The following is a 16,670-nucleotide window of genomic DNA, read 5'->3' on the forward strand; positions in this document are numbered from 1 at the left end:
TTCTTTTAATTTTTAATAACTGTCGTCTAGCTCTGGTATTTTCGAATATACTTTGAACAGTGCGACCAGCTGTCAATTGTGAAAGCAGTATATTTTGTGGTATGTTTGTGGGCTTTACGTAGCAAATTTTGAAATCGGACTTGCGGTCACCCTTGGGTGCAGTGAAAGAAAGTGCGCGTATATAGAAATTATTAGAGACGAAACTAATTTTATTAGTAATTAATAAAAAATTATCAAATGCGCAGACAACTATAAGACTTATGTGCACAAATACAACATAAATCCCACCACTTCAAATTGGACGTAAAAGTAAGAAATTCTTAACATAAAAAAAACAAATTTGTTTATGTTTATTAGTGCCGAAGTAAATAAACATAGGGGCAAGGCAAAAGGATACACAACAACAATACGAATAAGAAGAAGTAGAAAAGGACGCTTAGTCCACAAAGTGTGTAGGAAAAAGTCGTGAAAAATGAAAAAGAAAAAATGGCTAGGCAATTATTTACCATTTTTCCCGCAGTCAAACAACATGTTAATGTGCGGCTTTTGTTGTTGCTGTTGCTGTTGTTGGTGTTGTGTTAGACACTTTCCCAACTCGAAATGTCAGACTTGGGTGCTCTTTCAATACATATGCATATTAAGCTACAAATGTATATTATCTATGTGTATGTGTGTGTGTGTGTATTTAATTTTTAATTCATGATGTTTGTGTGTGTGTGTTGGCTCAAAAGTTCTTGCAGCTCTTGTAAAAATCGATAATGTGCAGAGCGCAGCAGCAGCGCAGCGTTAACGCTTGTTTATTTTATGCTTCGTCTGCAATTTGCAGCCCTTTCTCTCTCCCTCTCACTCACTCTACCGTTTCACGCTGCTTGCACCCTTGACTACTCACACACACACACACACACACATTGACAGACAGACAGTCAGGCATGCCCACAGAGATACAGACACACACTCGCAATTAAATGCAGACAATATTAAAAACTATGATTTAAGCTCAGCTCTCAATTTGACACTCGCGCTCTCTCTGTGTAGCGGCATCCCGCTTACACTTTAGCCTCGCTGTATCCTGAGCAAACAATCCTCTTTCTCGCTCGCTCTCTTTCGCTGCCGATCGTTTTGACTGATAGCGGCAAAAACAAAACAAAACGAAACGCAAACGATACGCAATGAAATGAAAAGTAATTCACTTGCATTTTTATATCTTCATATTTAGCACATTCTTCTGCTTCTGCTTCAGTTTCAATTTCTGCTTCGGCTTCCTCGTTCCTCGTCTCTTGCCAGCCATTTGCAAATATTGAAAAACAACAACAGTTAATCCAATTAACAAAAATGCAAGATAACAAAAACTAACGTAGCCAAGTCGACATGTCGAATACTCTTCAGGAAATGTTTTTGTTGCTTCTAGCATAGGGATAAAAAAATAAAATAAAAGAATTATAAATTCTAATAAATTTCAAAATTTTCTACTTTTTTCAATAACTTTTGAAAGAATTCAATTTCTCTTGAATAAAAAATAATTGTTATGCATTATTTTGTAATAAAAAGTTATGGTAACCTTGAATTTTCGTTTTTACTTGAGAAATTAATTAAATTTTATTCTTATAAAATGTACAAAATGATTTAAGAATTTAACTTTAATTTGTTTAATGTTTCATTTCTATTAGGCAAAATTTATTTATTGAAAAATATTGCATTTGTTTTTTAAATTTTTCATACAAAAACTAAACAAAAACATTTTACATAAAAAAAAACTATAAGTTTGAAAGAGGTGAAACTTATTAACAAATTTTGGAATTTTAAATTATTATTATTATTTGAATTCAAATTAATAAATTATTAGAATCTTGTAATTTAAAAAGGATATATTGATGCAGACCTAATTAAAATAATGAGGAATAAAAGCAAATTTTATTATTTTAATATTAAAAATAAATGGGAATTTTTAAATTTGCTAATGGAAGAGTTTGCTTATCAATAAAGTTCATACAAAGTTCGTCTAGACCCTTTCCGTAGCATTTATGGGGCCAGAGCTATTGACAGGTCTGCAAGCCAAAGCTACGCTTCAGTCTCTTTGGTAGCGCGTTTGGGTCAAGACGTTAAATACGTTGTTGTTTTTTTTTTTCGTTGGGAGAGGGTCAAAAAGAAGAAGAGGATGCACTAAAGATATAACCTAACATAACATGCCATCATTTGCAGCGATAACGTCGTCGTTAGCCAAAAATGGAGCAACAGCAACCGAAACGTTCCTCATTGCATTTTACTGCCGAGCTCGGGGCACTGGGAACTGGAACCGGAGCTGGAACTGGAGCTGGAGTTGAGACGGGTTCAAATTGTTCGCCGGCAACAACTCCGCTGGGCGGCGGAAGCAATGGCAACGCTGGATTTTTGCCCGATATGCCGCAATGGAAGAAGGATTTGATACAGCGACGCAAAACGAATGTGGCACGTACAAATGCTGCCGCCAGCTCACCCACAGCGTCCACAGCTGATGGCAGCAGCAGCAGTTGCATGGCTTTCACTGAACCTGCAGGTTAGTTGATACCAAATGCTCTTATGCAACTGCAAACTAGAATGCATTCAGCTCACAGTCTCAGTCAGCATATCAAATTTCAATGACGTAGCATGACTACGATGCGAGTTACACGCTTCAAACGCTGCTGAACCGGTTCACAGCATTTCTGAAAAGTATTTTTGTATTGTTGTGGGAGTAATATGCAGTAAAAAGTATTTCTTTGTTTATCTTAACAGTTCCTGAACTGTTTCAAATCACTGGCACAGCTCCGTCCCATACAATATAAAAACTTTTCGCTTTCTGAACCGGTTCACAGCATTTCTTTAGAGTATTTTTATTATAGGTGTAATATGCAGTATTAAGTATTAAGCTAAAATTTTAACTATTCCTGAACCGTATCAAATCAACACCATAGTTCCGTCTTTAACAGTACAATACAAACTTTTTGCCTTCTGAACCGGTTCAACATTATTTCAAGCGTTTCAAACTCTTTAGTCGGATCATAGGTTTTTAAAAGTAGATCACCACTTTTGAAATAGCATGACTAGCATGCGAGCAACTTGCTTCAAACGCTGCTGAACCGGTTTACAATATTTCCATAGATTATTTCTGGTATGAACCGGTTCACAACATTTCCATAAAGTATTTTTGTAGGTGTAACAATCAGTATTTGGTATTTATTTATTTACTTTAACTATTCCTAAACCCTTTTAAATTACTTGCATAGCTCCGTCTTTAACAGCACAATAATAACCTTTCGCTTTCTGAACCGGTTCAGCATTATTTCAAGCGCATCGAACTCTTTAGCCGGATCATAGGTTTTTTGAAAGTAGTTCATCGCCTTTCAAATCAATTCACACACAGCTTTCAAATAGTTTTGCTTGTGAACCGGTTCGCCGCAGAGTTATCAGCAAGACAAAAGCAAAAAGATCGCTTGAGTAATTATCAGAACAAGACAAATATGTGTGTGTATGTGTGCGTGCGTGTGCATGTTTGTTCATGTTTCGAGGTATCGATATCGATTCATGAAATCGCAAATGTGCAAAGTGGCAAATGCAGCTGCTGCTTAATTAGCCACGTTAACAACAGAAAACGAAAAAAAATAATCATTATCAACAGCTGTGTTTCGTTAAATGTTATTGCAACTGTCAAGCAGCCGCATCTGAGTTGTGCTATCGACTGTCGATAACGATAACAACACAGCAGTGCACTTAGAGTTTTGAAAATTAAAGTGAATTTCTGGAAAAACATAATTAAAAAAAAAAGTGTAAATTTTTATTTCCAGGCAAATATAATACTAATAATAGACAAAGCCACTTTTTGGTCACTAATACTAAAAATATAATAATCAATAATAATATAAATGTATATTTTTTAGATAATATATGTAAATATATAATATATATATAGCATCTTATCAAATTTGGTTAAAGTAAACTGAGAACTGACTTTGTGGCTAATGAATAGTATTTAAGAAACATAAGCGAATTAAATAAAACGCGCAACAGTTAATGGCACATTGTAAAAGTAGCTAGATCTAGTAAAAAATCTCAATTCTAGCCACAAAATGGCTAAATTAAACATGCAACAGTTAATACTCACTGTAAAAGTAGCTAGATGTAGCCAGAAAGTAGCCGAATTGACATCACAGTCACACAAAAATTTAGAATTTGGCATAAAATGAGATAACGATTAAATTGATTGATAGAAAAAACAAATACATCTTAGTTCTAGCCACAAAATATCTAAACAAGACATGCAACAGTTAGTACTAGTTTTATCGAGCCATTAAAAATGACTTATGTTGGTATAAATAGGTATACAAATTTCTTGGTAAATCTAGTGTTAAAATGACTCACTCTAAAAGTAGTTATATCTAGCCATAAAGTAGCCAAAGTGGCGGCCCTGATATACACACACAAATGCAATCGCTTGGTTATCAGCAGCTAGATCTAGCCATAAAATAGCTAAGAATGGCATCACTGATACACACGCACACACACAAACGCAATCGTTTGGTTATCAGCAGCCAAAGCAAAGAGCGAAGAACAACGACGCTTTATCAATTAATAATTGGCACTGAAAATTCGCTTCGTACCCCATTTATGACTTTTTACTAATAATAATATTTTTTCGTCCGTCGTCATTGACAGTTAGTTTTCGAGCTTGAGCAATTCACATAGTTTAAAGTTGTTGTCATCATTTCTTTTTCTACATTGTATATTTCTTCTTTTCTTTTCTTTACCTTTGCTTTTTTTTTTGTTGTGTGTTTTGTGTTTTGTTCGTTTTTTCGCTGCTTCTGCAGAGTCAGGTGCGACTGACGCCAGTGCAACAGCAACAACAACAACAGCAACAACTAGTCAACAGCAACAACAACAGAAGCATGTGAAACGAAATGTAAGCCAAACAACAACAACAACATTAAAGACTTCACCAACAGCAGAGGAAAAGTCTGAGAAATGTTTTATTGGAGCTGGAGGTCATCAAACGCTTCCAGCAGCAACAACAACTACAGCATCATCCCAAAGTACACAACAAGGCAAAGAAGCGACCGCGGCATTTTCAGCAGAAACCGCAACAACAGCAACAACAACAACAACGGCACCAATACCAAAGCAGCGATCAAGTTTATTTAACACAAGAAGTCAATCAACTGGCAAGGAGCAACAGCAAGAGATTCTAAATTTGGACTCTGCAGAGCGCGGAGAGCGAGAGAGTGAAAGAGAGCGTGCGTGCGGAGAGCGTGACGTTGAGGTGGTGAATATGTTGAATAGCAGCGGCAATCGAGTGCGCTCTCGCGGCGTCGTTAGTGGTGGTGGTGAAGTTGAAACTAGCACAGCGACAACTGGAGCATTAACAGCACTGGGCAGCAGCAGCGACGTCGGCGCAGCAACAGCGGCAACGGCAACATCGTCGTCGTCAGCAAATCAGTTGCAAACGAAATGCAAACTTGGCCAGAGCGTTGGTGCTGAAGCAGCGGCAACGATCTTGCCAACAACAACACTTTTTGTTGATAAAAATTGTAAAACGAAAATATCCGATAAATTGCAGAGCAACAAGTTCATACAAAATCAACAGCAGCAGCAACAACAACAACAATTGGCTGCATCGCCCACGAAAGTAGCGGTAAAAACAACAATGGTCGCCATGCAAGAAATGAAAAAGACAACAACACAAAATGGCCAACATCGTCATCATCATCATCATCACCACCATCATCATCACAATCAGCACAATGTGAAAAACGACGACGTCGTTGGCGTCGTTAGCGACGGCGGCGTCGTCGTTGGCGTCGAGGATTTAAGCTACGGTCCCGGCATTGTGTCGAAGCTGCGCTGTCGCTATCTCAGCTTGGCGCTGCGCTGCGAGGCGACGCGACAGCAATCGCAGCAGCAGAGCCAGCGACTGCAGCGTTCGACCAGTCTCAATACGCTGCTCGATCGCAGCGATAACGATCACGACGATAACGTCGATAACGATGACAACGTTGATGTCGAGGAGCCGGTTAAACAATGCAAAACTGCTGTTGTTGCTCCGCCGCCCATTTTGGGCGTGAAACCAACGGGAATTGCAACCACAGGCAGCGGTTATATTAAAAGCGTAACCATTGCTCAACAACAGCTGCGCCAACAACAACAACAACACCAACAGCAGCAACAACAACAACAAATCGAACAGCAACAGGAACAACAACAGCGTTCGCGTCACTTTAAACGCGGCAACGAGGTGATGAAGCGAGCGCGCAGCGTTGAAGCTTTACTCTGCGAAAAGTCACCGTGGAGTAACAATCACAACAACAACAACAACAACATGGCCGCCTCAGTTGCGCCGTCAAGCAACAATGTGGTCACCATCGAGGATAAAATTAATAATGCACGCGAACGTTTGCACAGCGGCACCGATGCAGCGCCCCCCAAGCGTCTCAGTTCGATAATCGATGACACCGAACGTCCGCCGCCCGATTTGGTAAAGCAAACGTTGAAAATGTTTGAGGCAAGCGCCAATCGGCGACCGCGCAGTGCACAGCGCAGCAACGGAGTTGGCGGCGTTGCCAGCAAGGTGGCCAATTATAAATCGATAATAAAGGAGCAGAAATCGAATACGAATTCAAGTTCAAATTCGATAAGTTTGCCGGGTGGAGCTTTGGCTGCCTCAACACCGAAGCAGACGCAACACCAACAACAGCAACGTTCATCGACAAATTATGGCAACAATGTGCCGGATATAATACCGCGTCAATTGGATGCCAACAACTATGAATCGCCGATGCTTGGCAAAATGTTGGCACGCAAACAGCAGCAGCAACAACAACAACAGACTGAGGTGGGTTCGCCTGCAATTGTTGTGGGCGGCGGTGGAGGTGGAGTTGAAATTGGGGGTGCAAAACAGCAACAGCGCTTAGTCAGCAGCAGCGTCGTCGTCGTCGATCAGAACAGCGACAACGACGATGAAAACAACGAAGACAAAGTCAATGACGATGACGTCGCCGTCGGAGCCGAAGACGTTGGGGAGGAGAACAACGAAAACAACGAAGACGGAGTCGAAGACGACGGCAACGACGGAGACGAAGCTGATAATAGTAATGAGCACAACGCCGACAACATTGACGAGGTTTGCAATGGCGTTAAGTTGGGTGCGGCAGGCGGCGATAAGTTAATAGCAGCAGCGCAGTCGCTGGAAGAGACGACGTCTACAGCAGCAGGAGGAGGCGTTCAGCGTTCATTCGCGAGCGCCTTGCAAGAGAATGCGCACGTAACATCGACAACGACAACGACGAGCAGTAACATCAACAGCCGAAAATTGCCTCAACGCGCCGATAACAACGATTCCTTATCGATAAACAACACAACAACAACAACGAGCGTGACGACCAAACAAATTGGTGTTATACGACCGCTCTTAAATCAAGCAGCAACGAGCAGCAGCAACAGCAACAACTCTTCATCATCCACGCAATTAACCAGTCGCGAAATTGAAAAGAATCGCATTAATGAAATGAAAAAATCAAACGCATTGGCCGCTGATGCAGCAGCTCTAGCCGCCGCCGCCGCCTCTGGAGGGGGTGGCAACCCTAGTCTCGATAACGTGATAAATACGAACAAGGATGCCAGCGAAACGGACACAGCTGCAGCGGCATCGAATGCTTCACCGATCTGGCCACACTTGCGCAAACGCCGTCAGCCCACAGCAAGTGGTGGGGTGGGGGGTGTGGGTGGAGGTGGCGGACATGGCAACTCATTGGCGGATAACAACACATCGATGGTGTTCAATTTCTCCAAGAGCAGCAAGGAGGTGCCCGACTACATTGAAAGCGACGTTGTGATCTACAGGCGGAAACGGGAACTGCCAAAGGTAAGTCTATCTCCCTTACACTCACCAAACAGCAGCAGCAGCTGTTTTGCTTTCATTACTCTCGTTATCAGCAGCAGAAAATCACCCAACCCACACTCACCCCCCCTTCCCCTTTCCACCCCTGGAATGTGGCGCCGTTGCGCATTATTCATGCTTATTTTCATTATGAATTATTTTGCTTCTTAATCTTTGCAAGCCCCCCTTACAAACACACACACACACACAAAGCCCCAAATACAAACACATTTTGTTTGTGGTTTTTTTTTTGTGTTCTCTCGTCTCGTTTCGTTTCGCTGCCGTATAAAAACAACAAATACGAAAACAAAAAAGCGCCCACCAACTGTGCGCGCGAGAACGAGAGAGAGAGCGTGTTCAAGTCAAGAGAGCGGCATAGGCAGAGCTAGAATGAGTCGAAAAGAGCGTGGAAGAGATCATGCGCATTTTGGAAAGTTCAAGCAGCAGCAGCAGCAACAACAATAAGAACAACAGCAAATATGTTAAGAATGTCACAACTCACTTTTGGGCTTTCCCATGGTCATCAATTCCAATTTCCAGCTGTATTTACAGTTGTGTATAGATCCTTCATTTTTAAATATGGCAATAATAATCAGCAATATATTGTTCTTTTAGACATGTAGGAAGCACACACACACACATACACATACATATACACGCAAACAGTTTTGAAATTCAATTCCTTTTACGACACTCGTGTTCTCTCATTCACACACACTATGCTAGGCGTCGTCGTGACCTTCTAAAATGTGCGAGAAGACGTGATGATGATGCTCCATGCATGTGCATCTATGGAAGTGTGTGTGTGTGTGTGCAAATTGCATGCGCTCTTCCAAGCCTGACGTTTGACGTTCGTCTGTTGTTGTTGTTGTTGCTCTTTCCAACCTTGCAATTGAAACGCAGCCGATTAATCGATTATTGCAAACTATGCAAATGCAAGCTGATTCATTTGCCTTATGCACAACTCACAATACATATGTATATGTATGTATGTATAGCATGCATATGGCAGTTGCTTTGTTTGATATTAAAACATGTTGCGATTGGCAAATTCTTGGCTCCTGCGATTGCATTGCGAAAAACCAGTTCTTTACAAACACACACACACAGTCATATGTCAAGCATGTGTTGCGATATTTTTTTTTGTTCGTTTTGTTCTTTGCTTCCTGCTGCCGCTCTATATGCACACATGCAAACATACTTACATACATTTGTACATATTTACTATGTGCGACAGACAAAGATATGTACATATATATATATGTATGTACGTAGACTGTTGCGTGGTGAAGCAGGAGCAGTGAACGCAAGGCATGGCAATCAAAAGGGTGGAAGGGGGGAGTGCTGCTGCCGCTGCTGTTGTGGTGAAAAGCGAGCCGTATATGGCGGGGAGAGAATGGGGAGTGGGAAACAGTTGGACAACGCATTTGGGTGCACAGCTGTTTTGAAAAAGTAACCATGTTGAATAAACTCAACTGCTCTCGCTCTCTCTGTCACTCTCGTTCTCCCGCTTGCGCGCAAGCTCTCTTGGCCTAAGCTGTTAAACTCGTTTGGTCTGATGTATGTTTGTTTGTGTGCGTTCTTTGCGTTCTCTCCGGCACTGAACTCAATTTTGTCAATTCTTTTTTGATGTACAATTCTGGTCGGTAGCTTTTTGCTTTGTATGTGTGTGTGTTGTGTTGTTGTGTGCTTGTTCTTGTTGGTCTCTTCATGTTTTGTATGTGTTTTTTTTTTTGTGTTATCTGTGCCCTGAACTTTATTATTATCTGCCGTTTTCTGACATGGCGAGAAATGGGACAGCTGTGATTCAGTTTGTGCTTGTCCCACTCTGCTCTCTGCTCCCCCCCCCATTCCCTGCTCATTCATACCACTCACTGTTATTCCTTTTAAAAACGTTTTTGGTTTTTCTTGTGTATTTTTTTTTGACAGCCAAATGAGCCTGGCTTCGTGTTGCTGGGCGACCTCTCGGTGGAGACATCGACAGACACCGATTACGATGACTACTCCATGTGCCCGCCATCACCATGCGATGTGGAATTCGAGAATGCAAATATTGTGATCGATGGCAAGTCGAGTATTCGACAAAAAGCCAAAGATTCATCGGTGAGTATACATACTTATGAAGAACATTCATTTATTGTTTGCGGAAATGGGAAATGCGTTATTTGGGATTGACCTCAATACAATGATGATATGATGACTAACGACATGTTGAAGCTTGATTATCGCTATCGGTTTAGTACGTAGGCTGTGACTAATCGGACCCCCCCACCACACACACATGCTTGATTACCGATAGTGTGGGTTCTTTTTTTTTTGGTATTTTTTTTTGTTTTGTGTATTTGCAAAGGATAAGATAAGATTGGTTGCTGACTGGGCTTCCAATAATTTTTCGTCGGCGTTGCAAGAATTTTTGTGTAATAAAAAAACGGCTTCGAATTCTACAAATTTTATGCTTGACCATTCCGGTGGTGTCTGTAGCATAAGTAGATAACACATATCTAGTATATTTCTTTGCCCACAGGGTATGCTGAGTGTGACCCACATTTCACTTTCGTTTGGTATTTTAATAGCTGGTAACAAAAAAGTGTTGTCAAAACAATTAGCAGTAATTATCGTGCAAATCTCTCCATCTCACTCGCACTGAGTGCAAAAGCTAATGTCGCACATTTTTTTCTTGATTTTTTTTTGCAATTAAGGGCAAACAATTTGTTTGAGTCACTTTCATTTGTCTCGTTTCGAAGCTGTTTATCGTCTTTCGATACATTAGTAATCGGTGCTCAGATTAAAAGATGTTAACAAGCTGTTAACACGGCATTTGACATGCTTTAACATGATTTTAGCACTTGTCGAGGGTATTTCAATAGTCGTGCATTAGTTAGTGTTTTACTTTTATGTGTCGCGTTTTTCATTTCCTTGTGCGTTATCATTACTTATTTATTTATTCAGCCGCTATTATTAATCAAACTGCATTATAAGTGGCTTATGTGGCGACTTAAATAGATTGTTGGTGAGAGGGAGGGGGGTGTGTGTGGTGAGTTTAACAATAGTAAGAGAAGGGAGGGAGGAGGAGGCCTTGGGTGCGTTTCATCAATCGGACAGATATCGACAGGTTTTTTTTTATTATATTTTTATTTTGCTGCTAATAACAACAAATAATAATGTGTTTGTTTGTCTTGAACTCGATTTCGATACAGTTCCGCGTACAATTCAACGATACGTTAACGTCAACGTTTGAATATCCCTCCGAGGCATCGCAGATCATTGATGACCCACCGTATGCCGATCCCTATGGCGGCAATGTGAACAAACATCATCAGCTGCTCTATGAGGAGCAGCTCATTTTGCAACAGCATCAACAACAACAACAGCATCATCATGTGACTGTCGATGAGATAATTGAGCTTCCAACATCCACAACAACGCCATCGACATCCTCGACGAAAACATCAGCGACCAGCGGCATGCTGGGGAATTTACCACTAGGTAAGTCTTCAAATTCAACACAACACACACACACATGTATGTGTGTGTGTGCATGCATGTGAGCATGGCTTAAAAAATGTGCGCTCTTTGCCTGCCGCCGTCGTCGTCGTCGCGACATCGCTGCCTGTCGTGTCTGCCCGTCACACTATCATTCTCTCTTTATCTTTATCTCTCTTTCTCCGTCTCTCTCTGTCGCTGTCTGCCTCTATTTATTTTATCTCTCTGAATTCTCTGATTCTGTTCTGTGTGTCTTCAAATTATATACATACAAACATACATACTGTAGTTATGCTGTGCTCTCTTGAGTTTGTATCGTTTAACACTTTTGTCGCGGGGGGGTCAAACATTAACACTAAACTCACCACACCACATCACACACACACACACTCTCTTTTAGCATCCTTATTGTTACACACACACACACACGCACATACATAATTACACAATCGTGTCATAGCAATCAGCATTTTGACAACACTCACACTATCTCATAGCCCTTAGCATTTGCATGTCCTCTAACTACCGCCCTGCCTGCGTTGCCAGACAGACAGTTTTACAAAACAAAACAAAAACGAAAAGAAAAAGAAAAAAAAAACAAATTTCTGCACTTTACAGAAAACGAAAACTCCACTGTTACAGTTAACATAGCGATTAAGCACAGCACAGGCCACAATGTTGATGTCGCTGCTGCTGCCGCTGTTGCTGCAGTATCCGAATCCGTCTCCGCCACTGCCATTGCCACGCCCACAGCCAAACCAACTACCATGACCAGGGACAGTGCCAGGGCTGCACATTGCGGCTGCAGCAGCAGCAGCAACGGCAGCGGCGACTGTGACAACTGCTGTTGTTGGCCCAGAGTGCAGCAGTCCTGGCAGTTCTTCGTCTTGCCACACGGCAGGCAACTGCTCAAAAGCTTACGCAAACTCAGCCAGCTAATCAGGTGGGTGTGCGTAGCTAACTTCCACTTCCACCCACGCCACCCGTCGTCCCCTACGCCCCCTTATGTATACGCTAATGACCTCAACATCTTACCACCTGACTTGCTTCCTTGACATTTGTTTTGGTGTTAAAACTATAGACCCAAACTTTTCCGGAGATCCAGATTCCGGAACCCAGGGATTTCAGTTCTGACGTTTAAAACCTGAAATCTGAACCCTAGGATTTTAATCCAAAGATGTCTTTTCCAACCTTTACGCTATAGACCTCAAACCCTTTCCTGACGTCGCTCCTTTGACATTTGTTTTTGGCGTTGAATTATAGACCTGACCTGAAGTTTTCCTAAAGTCCGTTCCTCCCGGAGATCCGTAACCCAGGAATTTGAATTCTGACTTTTAAAACCTGGATGCTGAACCCTAGAATATGAACTCTGAGTTATCTTCCCTGACCCCATATGCCATAGACCTCAAACCCTTTCCTGACGTCGCTCTTTTGATATTTTTTTTTGGTGTTAAAACTATAGACCTGACCCAAAGTTTTCCTAAGATCCGTTCCTCCCGGACATCCGGAACCCAGGGATTTGACTTCTGACTTTTATAACCTGGAATCTGAACCCCAAATGCTTTAGACCTCAACCCCTTATTTGACGTCCGTCCTTTTACTTAGTTTTGGGGTGTTTGACTACAGACCTGACCTGAAGTTCTCCTAGAATCCATTCCTCCCGGAGATCCGCAACCCAAGGATTTGAGCTCTGATTTTCAAACCCTGAGATCCGAACCCCCTAAGATTTGAACCCTGAGATCTTTTCTCCGACCCCGCACAGTCCAAACACAGCGCAGCTGTCGTCTGTTGTCATTAGTTTTAAATGTGACAAATAAGAGTTAAGTTCGATCTATGAATTGGCAATGCAAATTTATCCTGTTTCAATATTTATGAACTGCATAACTCTTATTTGCAATCCCTGAAAGAAATCACACAAACAAACAAACACACAAAAAGCCTCACGCATATTTGCAGATTACCCAAGTTTAGGGAGGGGTATTATTTTGCCAGAGCCGGAGACGGAGCTGGAACCGTCGCCGCTGCCGCCCAAGGTATTGCCAACGACGTCGTCGCGTCCACTTGCCGTCGCAGTCAACAGCAAGCCCAGCATCAGTCTCAGCAGCAATAATCCAACGCAACGGCGTCGAGCTTCGGTGCTGTTGAAGCCCCAGTACGCCTGCTTTCTACAAAATGATGCAGTGCAGCCTTCGTCGTCGTCGTCGCATCCAGCACGCAAAGCGGCCTCCTTCTGTGGCAAGCAGCAGAGTAAATATGCAACTCCATCAACACAACTAGCACCAGCAGCAACCACCTCGAACAGCAGCAGCAAGCGATCCAACAGCAGCATCAGCAGCTCGTCCTCGTCCAACTCCAACTCCCTCGCCAGTCGCCGTCGCACCAGTCTGCCTAGCAATAGCATCATCAGCAGCACCTTTGCGTCCACGTCCACGTCGCTAGCGCTACCCAATGCCACGACAGCATTGCTGCAGGCACGCATACCAGGCAACACGCTATACTATGTGTGATACCTTCCTTCCAACAATCACTCGTCGTCAGCAAAATCCTCAATCGTGTGTTGTTGTACTTGAACTCGTCCGTCTCCAACTCTCCCGTCTAACTATGTCAACGAAAACGTAGGCAAGCGCAATTGCTTTTATTTAAAACGTATATTCCCTCCACACTATCAACTCTCGTTACTTGTTACTCGCTACTCGTTATACAAGGCTCTGGTATTTGGTCCTCTAATTGCAGTTGTTGTTGATGGTAACTCGCTGTGCTCGTTACTCGACTTTGGTACTGGCCCTTAAAACCCCAACCAAATAATTGTGAATTGTATTTACTCGCTATTTGCTAACTCGACTCGTTAGTTTTGAGCGTGACTCGCTGCTTTTTATTGAAGGTTACACAATTGCGGTACTGGTCCCTAAAATTCCAATTACACTCGTTAAGTTTTCCCGGTACTCGCTAATCGCTACTCGTTGATTGGCCCCTGGTTAAAAGACCCCACAACTAGCTCGTTCCTCACTCACTGTGGTATTTTGTTGCTAATCCGTCGCTAATCGTCACTCATTACTCGTTACTCGTCACTACGCACATGTACTCGCCTGCGCCTTGATTGATCAGTTGGCTCTGCTGTTTAACTTGATAGTGACATCATTGACGCAACCAATAGAAAAAACTGCATCTCTCCCCTCGCCCTCGCACTCTCACAATTCTCCTCATGTAACTGTAAATACTCGTTACCAAGTCAACCGAACTGGCAACGCAACAATTTCTGCACATTTTATGTCTTTTTTTTTGTAGTGCATCCCTAGCAGTAGCTGTAAAAATGTAGCGTAAAAACCATCATCAATCAATCCATCATCAATATTTATATACATACAACTAAATGCGATATTCTTTTTTCATTTTGATCTTTTGTATTTTTCTCATGCTCCCAACAACCTCGTTTTGTGCTCTTTTTGTTTTATACTAATTTCTTTTTGCAGATATTATTTAAATCTAAATAACAGACAGCTAAGCAAAAAAATAAAAAACCAAAAAAAAATCCAAATCCAAAATACTTTGAAATAATAATATATATATAAACTGTATAACCACAAAAAATGAAGAAAAATAACGATAAAAAATAGAACGAAATAAAACAGAAGCCAAGAAATTTGTAAAATGAAATGAAATATAAAATGCAGTCAATCAATCAATCAATCAGCCAAGCAATCTAACCAATCCGCTGCTGACCGCTTCTGGTGTTGGTGAAGAGTCTAACAATTCCAATCAAAACTAATCGCCAATTCATATTACTTCTTAAGGTAACTAACCCCCAACTAGACACGAACACACACGCAAATACACACACACTTGATTTTTCAATTTCAATTTGCACATTAACCAACAAACTTTGTTCAGCGTTTTGTGCCACTAACCAACACTAATCAATCAATCAATCAATCAATGAATCAAATCAATTGCAATCATAAACTAATTAGATTCTCCATTTTGCAGGCTCCACGGCTTTAGGTTTCTACACGCCCGTCAAGGCCTCGCCCATGGACAGCCTCTTTCAGCTGGGCGTGACACGCTACACGACGCCCGATAGCAGCAACAGTAACAGCAGCGTTGGCAGCGCCGGCAGCACCAATGGCAGTCCCTCTGCTGGTGGTGGAGCATCGGGAGGAGGAGGAGGAGCAGCTTTTAATGGCAATGGCAGCATTGTCGGCATTGGCGAGGGTCTCATCAAGGCGGACGATGACGGGGCACGAGACGAGGACGAATATCCGCTGGCGTCTGTCTATAGCGAGGGCGCCCAAAAGACGGATTTATTGTACTGAATCGATCTGGGATATCGAGAGACTCCATCGCCTCGCCTCGCCTCTGATACTGATCTATCTATAATAATATATTTATAGATATATATATATATATATTACTATTTTGTAAGTTGTAGGGCTAAACAAAAACAAAAATAATACGATATGTGTACAACAACAGAAATGATAAACAAAAAAACAATTGCAACATTTTTTTTTTTATATATATATAAATATTTACATATGGCATAATACTACATACATATACATATATTATTATGATTATTATTATTATATTATAATTATTATTATTATGATTGTAATGTATTCTTGTGGCAAGTGCATTTTGTATTTGTATTCCATATATACAGCAAGCAGTATCTACAAGCCTATTTTTTTTTCTATACATACTATATTTAAACAAATATACTTATGATTGTGTACTTTAAAAGAAAACAAAAAATCAAGAGAGAAAGAGAGAAAAAAAAAACATGTAAACACCGAGGTTGAGCCACTGGTAATTAAAAAGCCCCGTTGTGTGGAGTATTAATAAACCATAAGCATTAAGCAAACAAAACCCACTTGCAAACTTTTTTTTTAACACCAAAATCCACCCATAAGCGAAAGACTATTCCCCTCATTAAATGCAAAAACCGAAAATTTGTAAACATTTGCCTCATAAATATTACATGCATAAACATTAGCGTCTATTTAATATTTTTTACAATTGTATTCCATAAACCGATATAATTAAAATATATATACATACAAAATACAAAAACATATATATGTCAAGAATAAAATCAAATCAAAAATACATTTAAATTTGAATTTAAATCCGCAAACGGCGCATCAACGACGCAGTGGCAACGCTACTGGCGTAACTATCGCAATGTTGCTTCGCGCACATGTTATCGATATGCATATGGACAACTGTGTGTGATAACCTTATCGAAATGATTTTTGCTTATGTTGCACTGGATTTTGTAATGAAATATATAAAAATGTTGTTTGCT

The 16,670-nt window shown here is 41.2% G+C and overlaps 1 protein-coding gene across 4 annotated transcripts; it reads left to right on the top strand.

The window, feature by feature from the left end:
* Window positions 1–163: 163 nt before the first annotated feature.
* LOC132795518 (serine-rich adhesin for platelets) lies at window positions 164–16,231 on the top strand. 4 transcript variants are annotated; one of them, XR_009633441.1, is made up of 7 exons: window positions 164–309; window positions 2,200–2,533; window positions 4,821–7,867; window positions 9,812–9,985; window positions 11,080–11,368; window positions 13,322–13,980; window positions 14,836–14,910. XR_009633441.1 is itself a non-coding variant. In XM_060806279.1 (7 exons), the coding sequence occupies exons 2-7, from the start codon at window positions 2,224–2,226 to the stop codon at window positions 14,844–14,846; spliced, it is 4,122 nt and encodes a 1,373-aa protein (XP_060662262.1). In that variant the 5' UTR covers window positions 165–309; window positions 2,200–2,223; the 3' UTR covers window positions 14,847–14,910. The 4 variants fall into 4 exon arrangements, 3 of the variants coding, with proteins under 3 accessions (XP_060662262.1, XP_060662263.1, XP_060662261.1); XM_060806279.1 differs by having other exon boundaries at window positions 165–309; window positions 13,322–13,612; XM_060806280.1 differs by lacking the exon at window positions 13,322–13,980 and having other exon boundaries at window positions 166–309.
* Window positions 16,232–16,670: the final 439 nt, after the last annotated feature.

This window comes from Drosophila nasuta, chromosome X (genome assembly GCF_023558535.2).
Source record: "Drosophila nasuta strain 15112-1781.00 chromosome X, ASM2355853v1, whole genome shotgun sequence".
Lineage (NCBI taxonomy): Eukaryota > Metazoa > Arthropoda > Insecta > Diptera > Drosophilidae > Drosophila > Drosophila nasuta.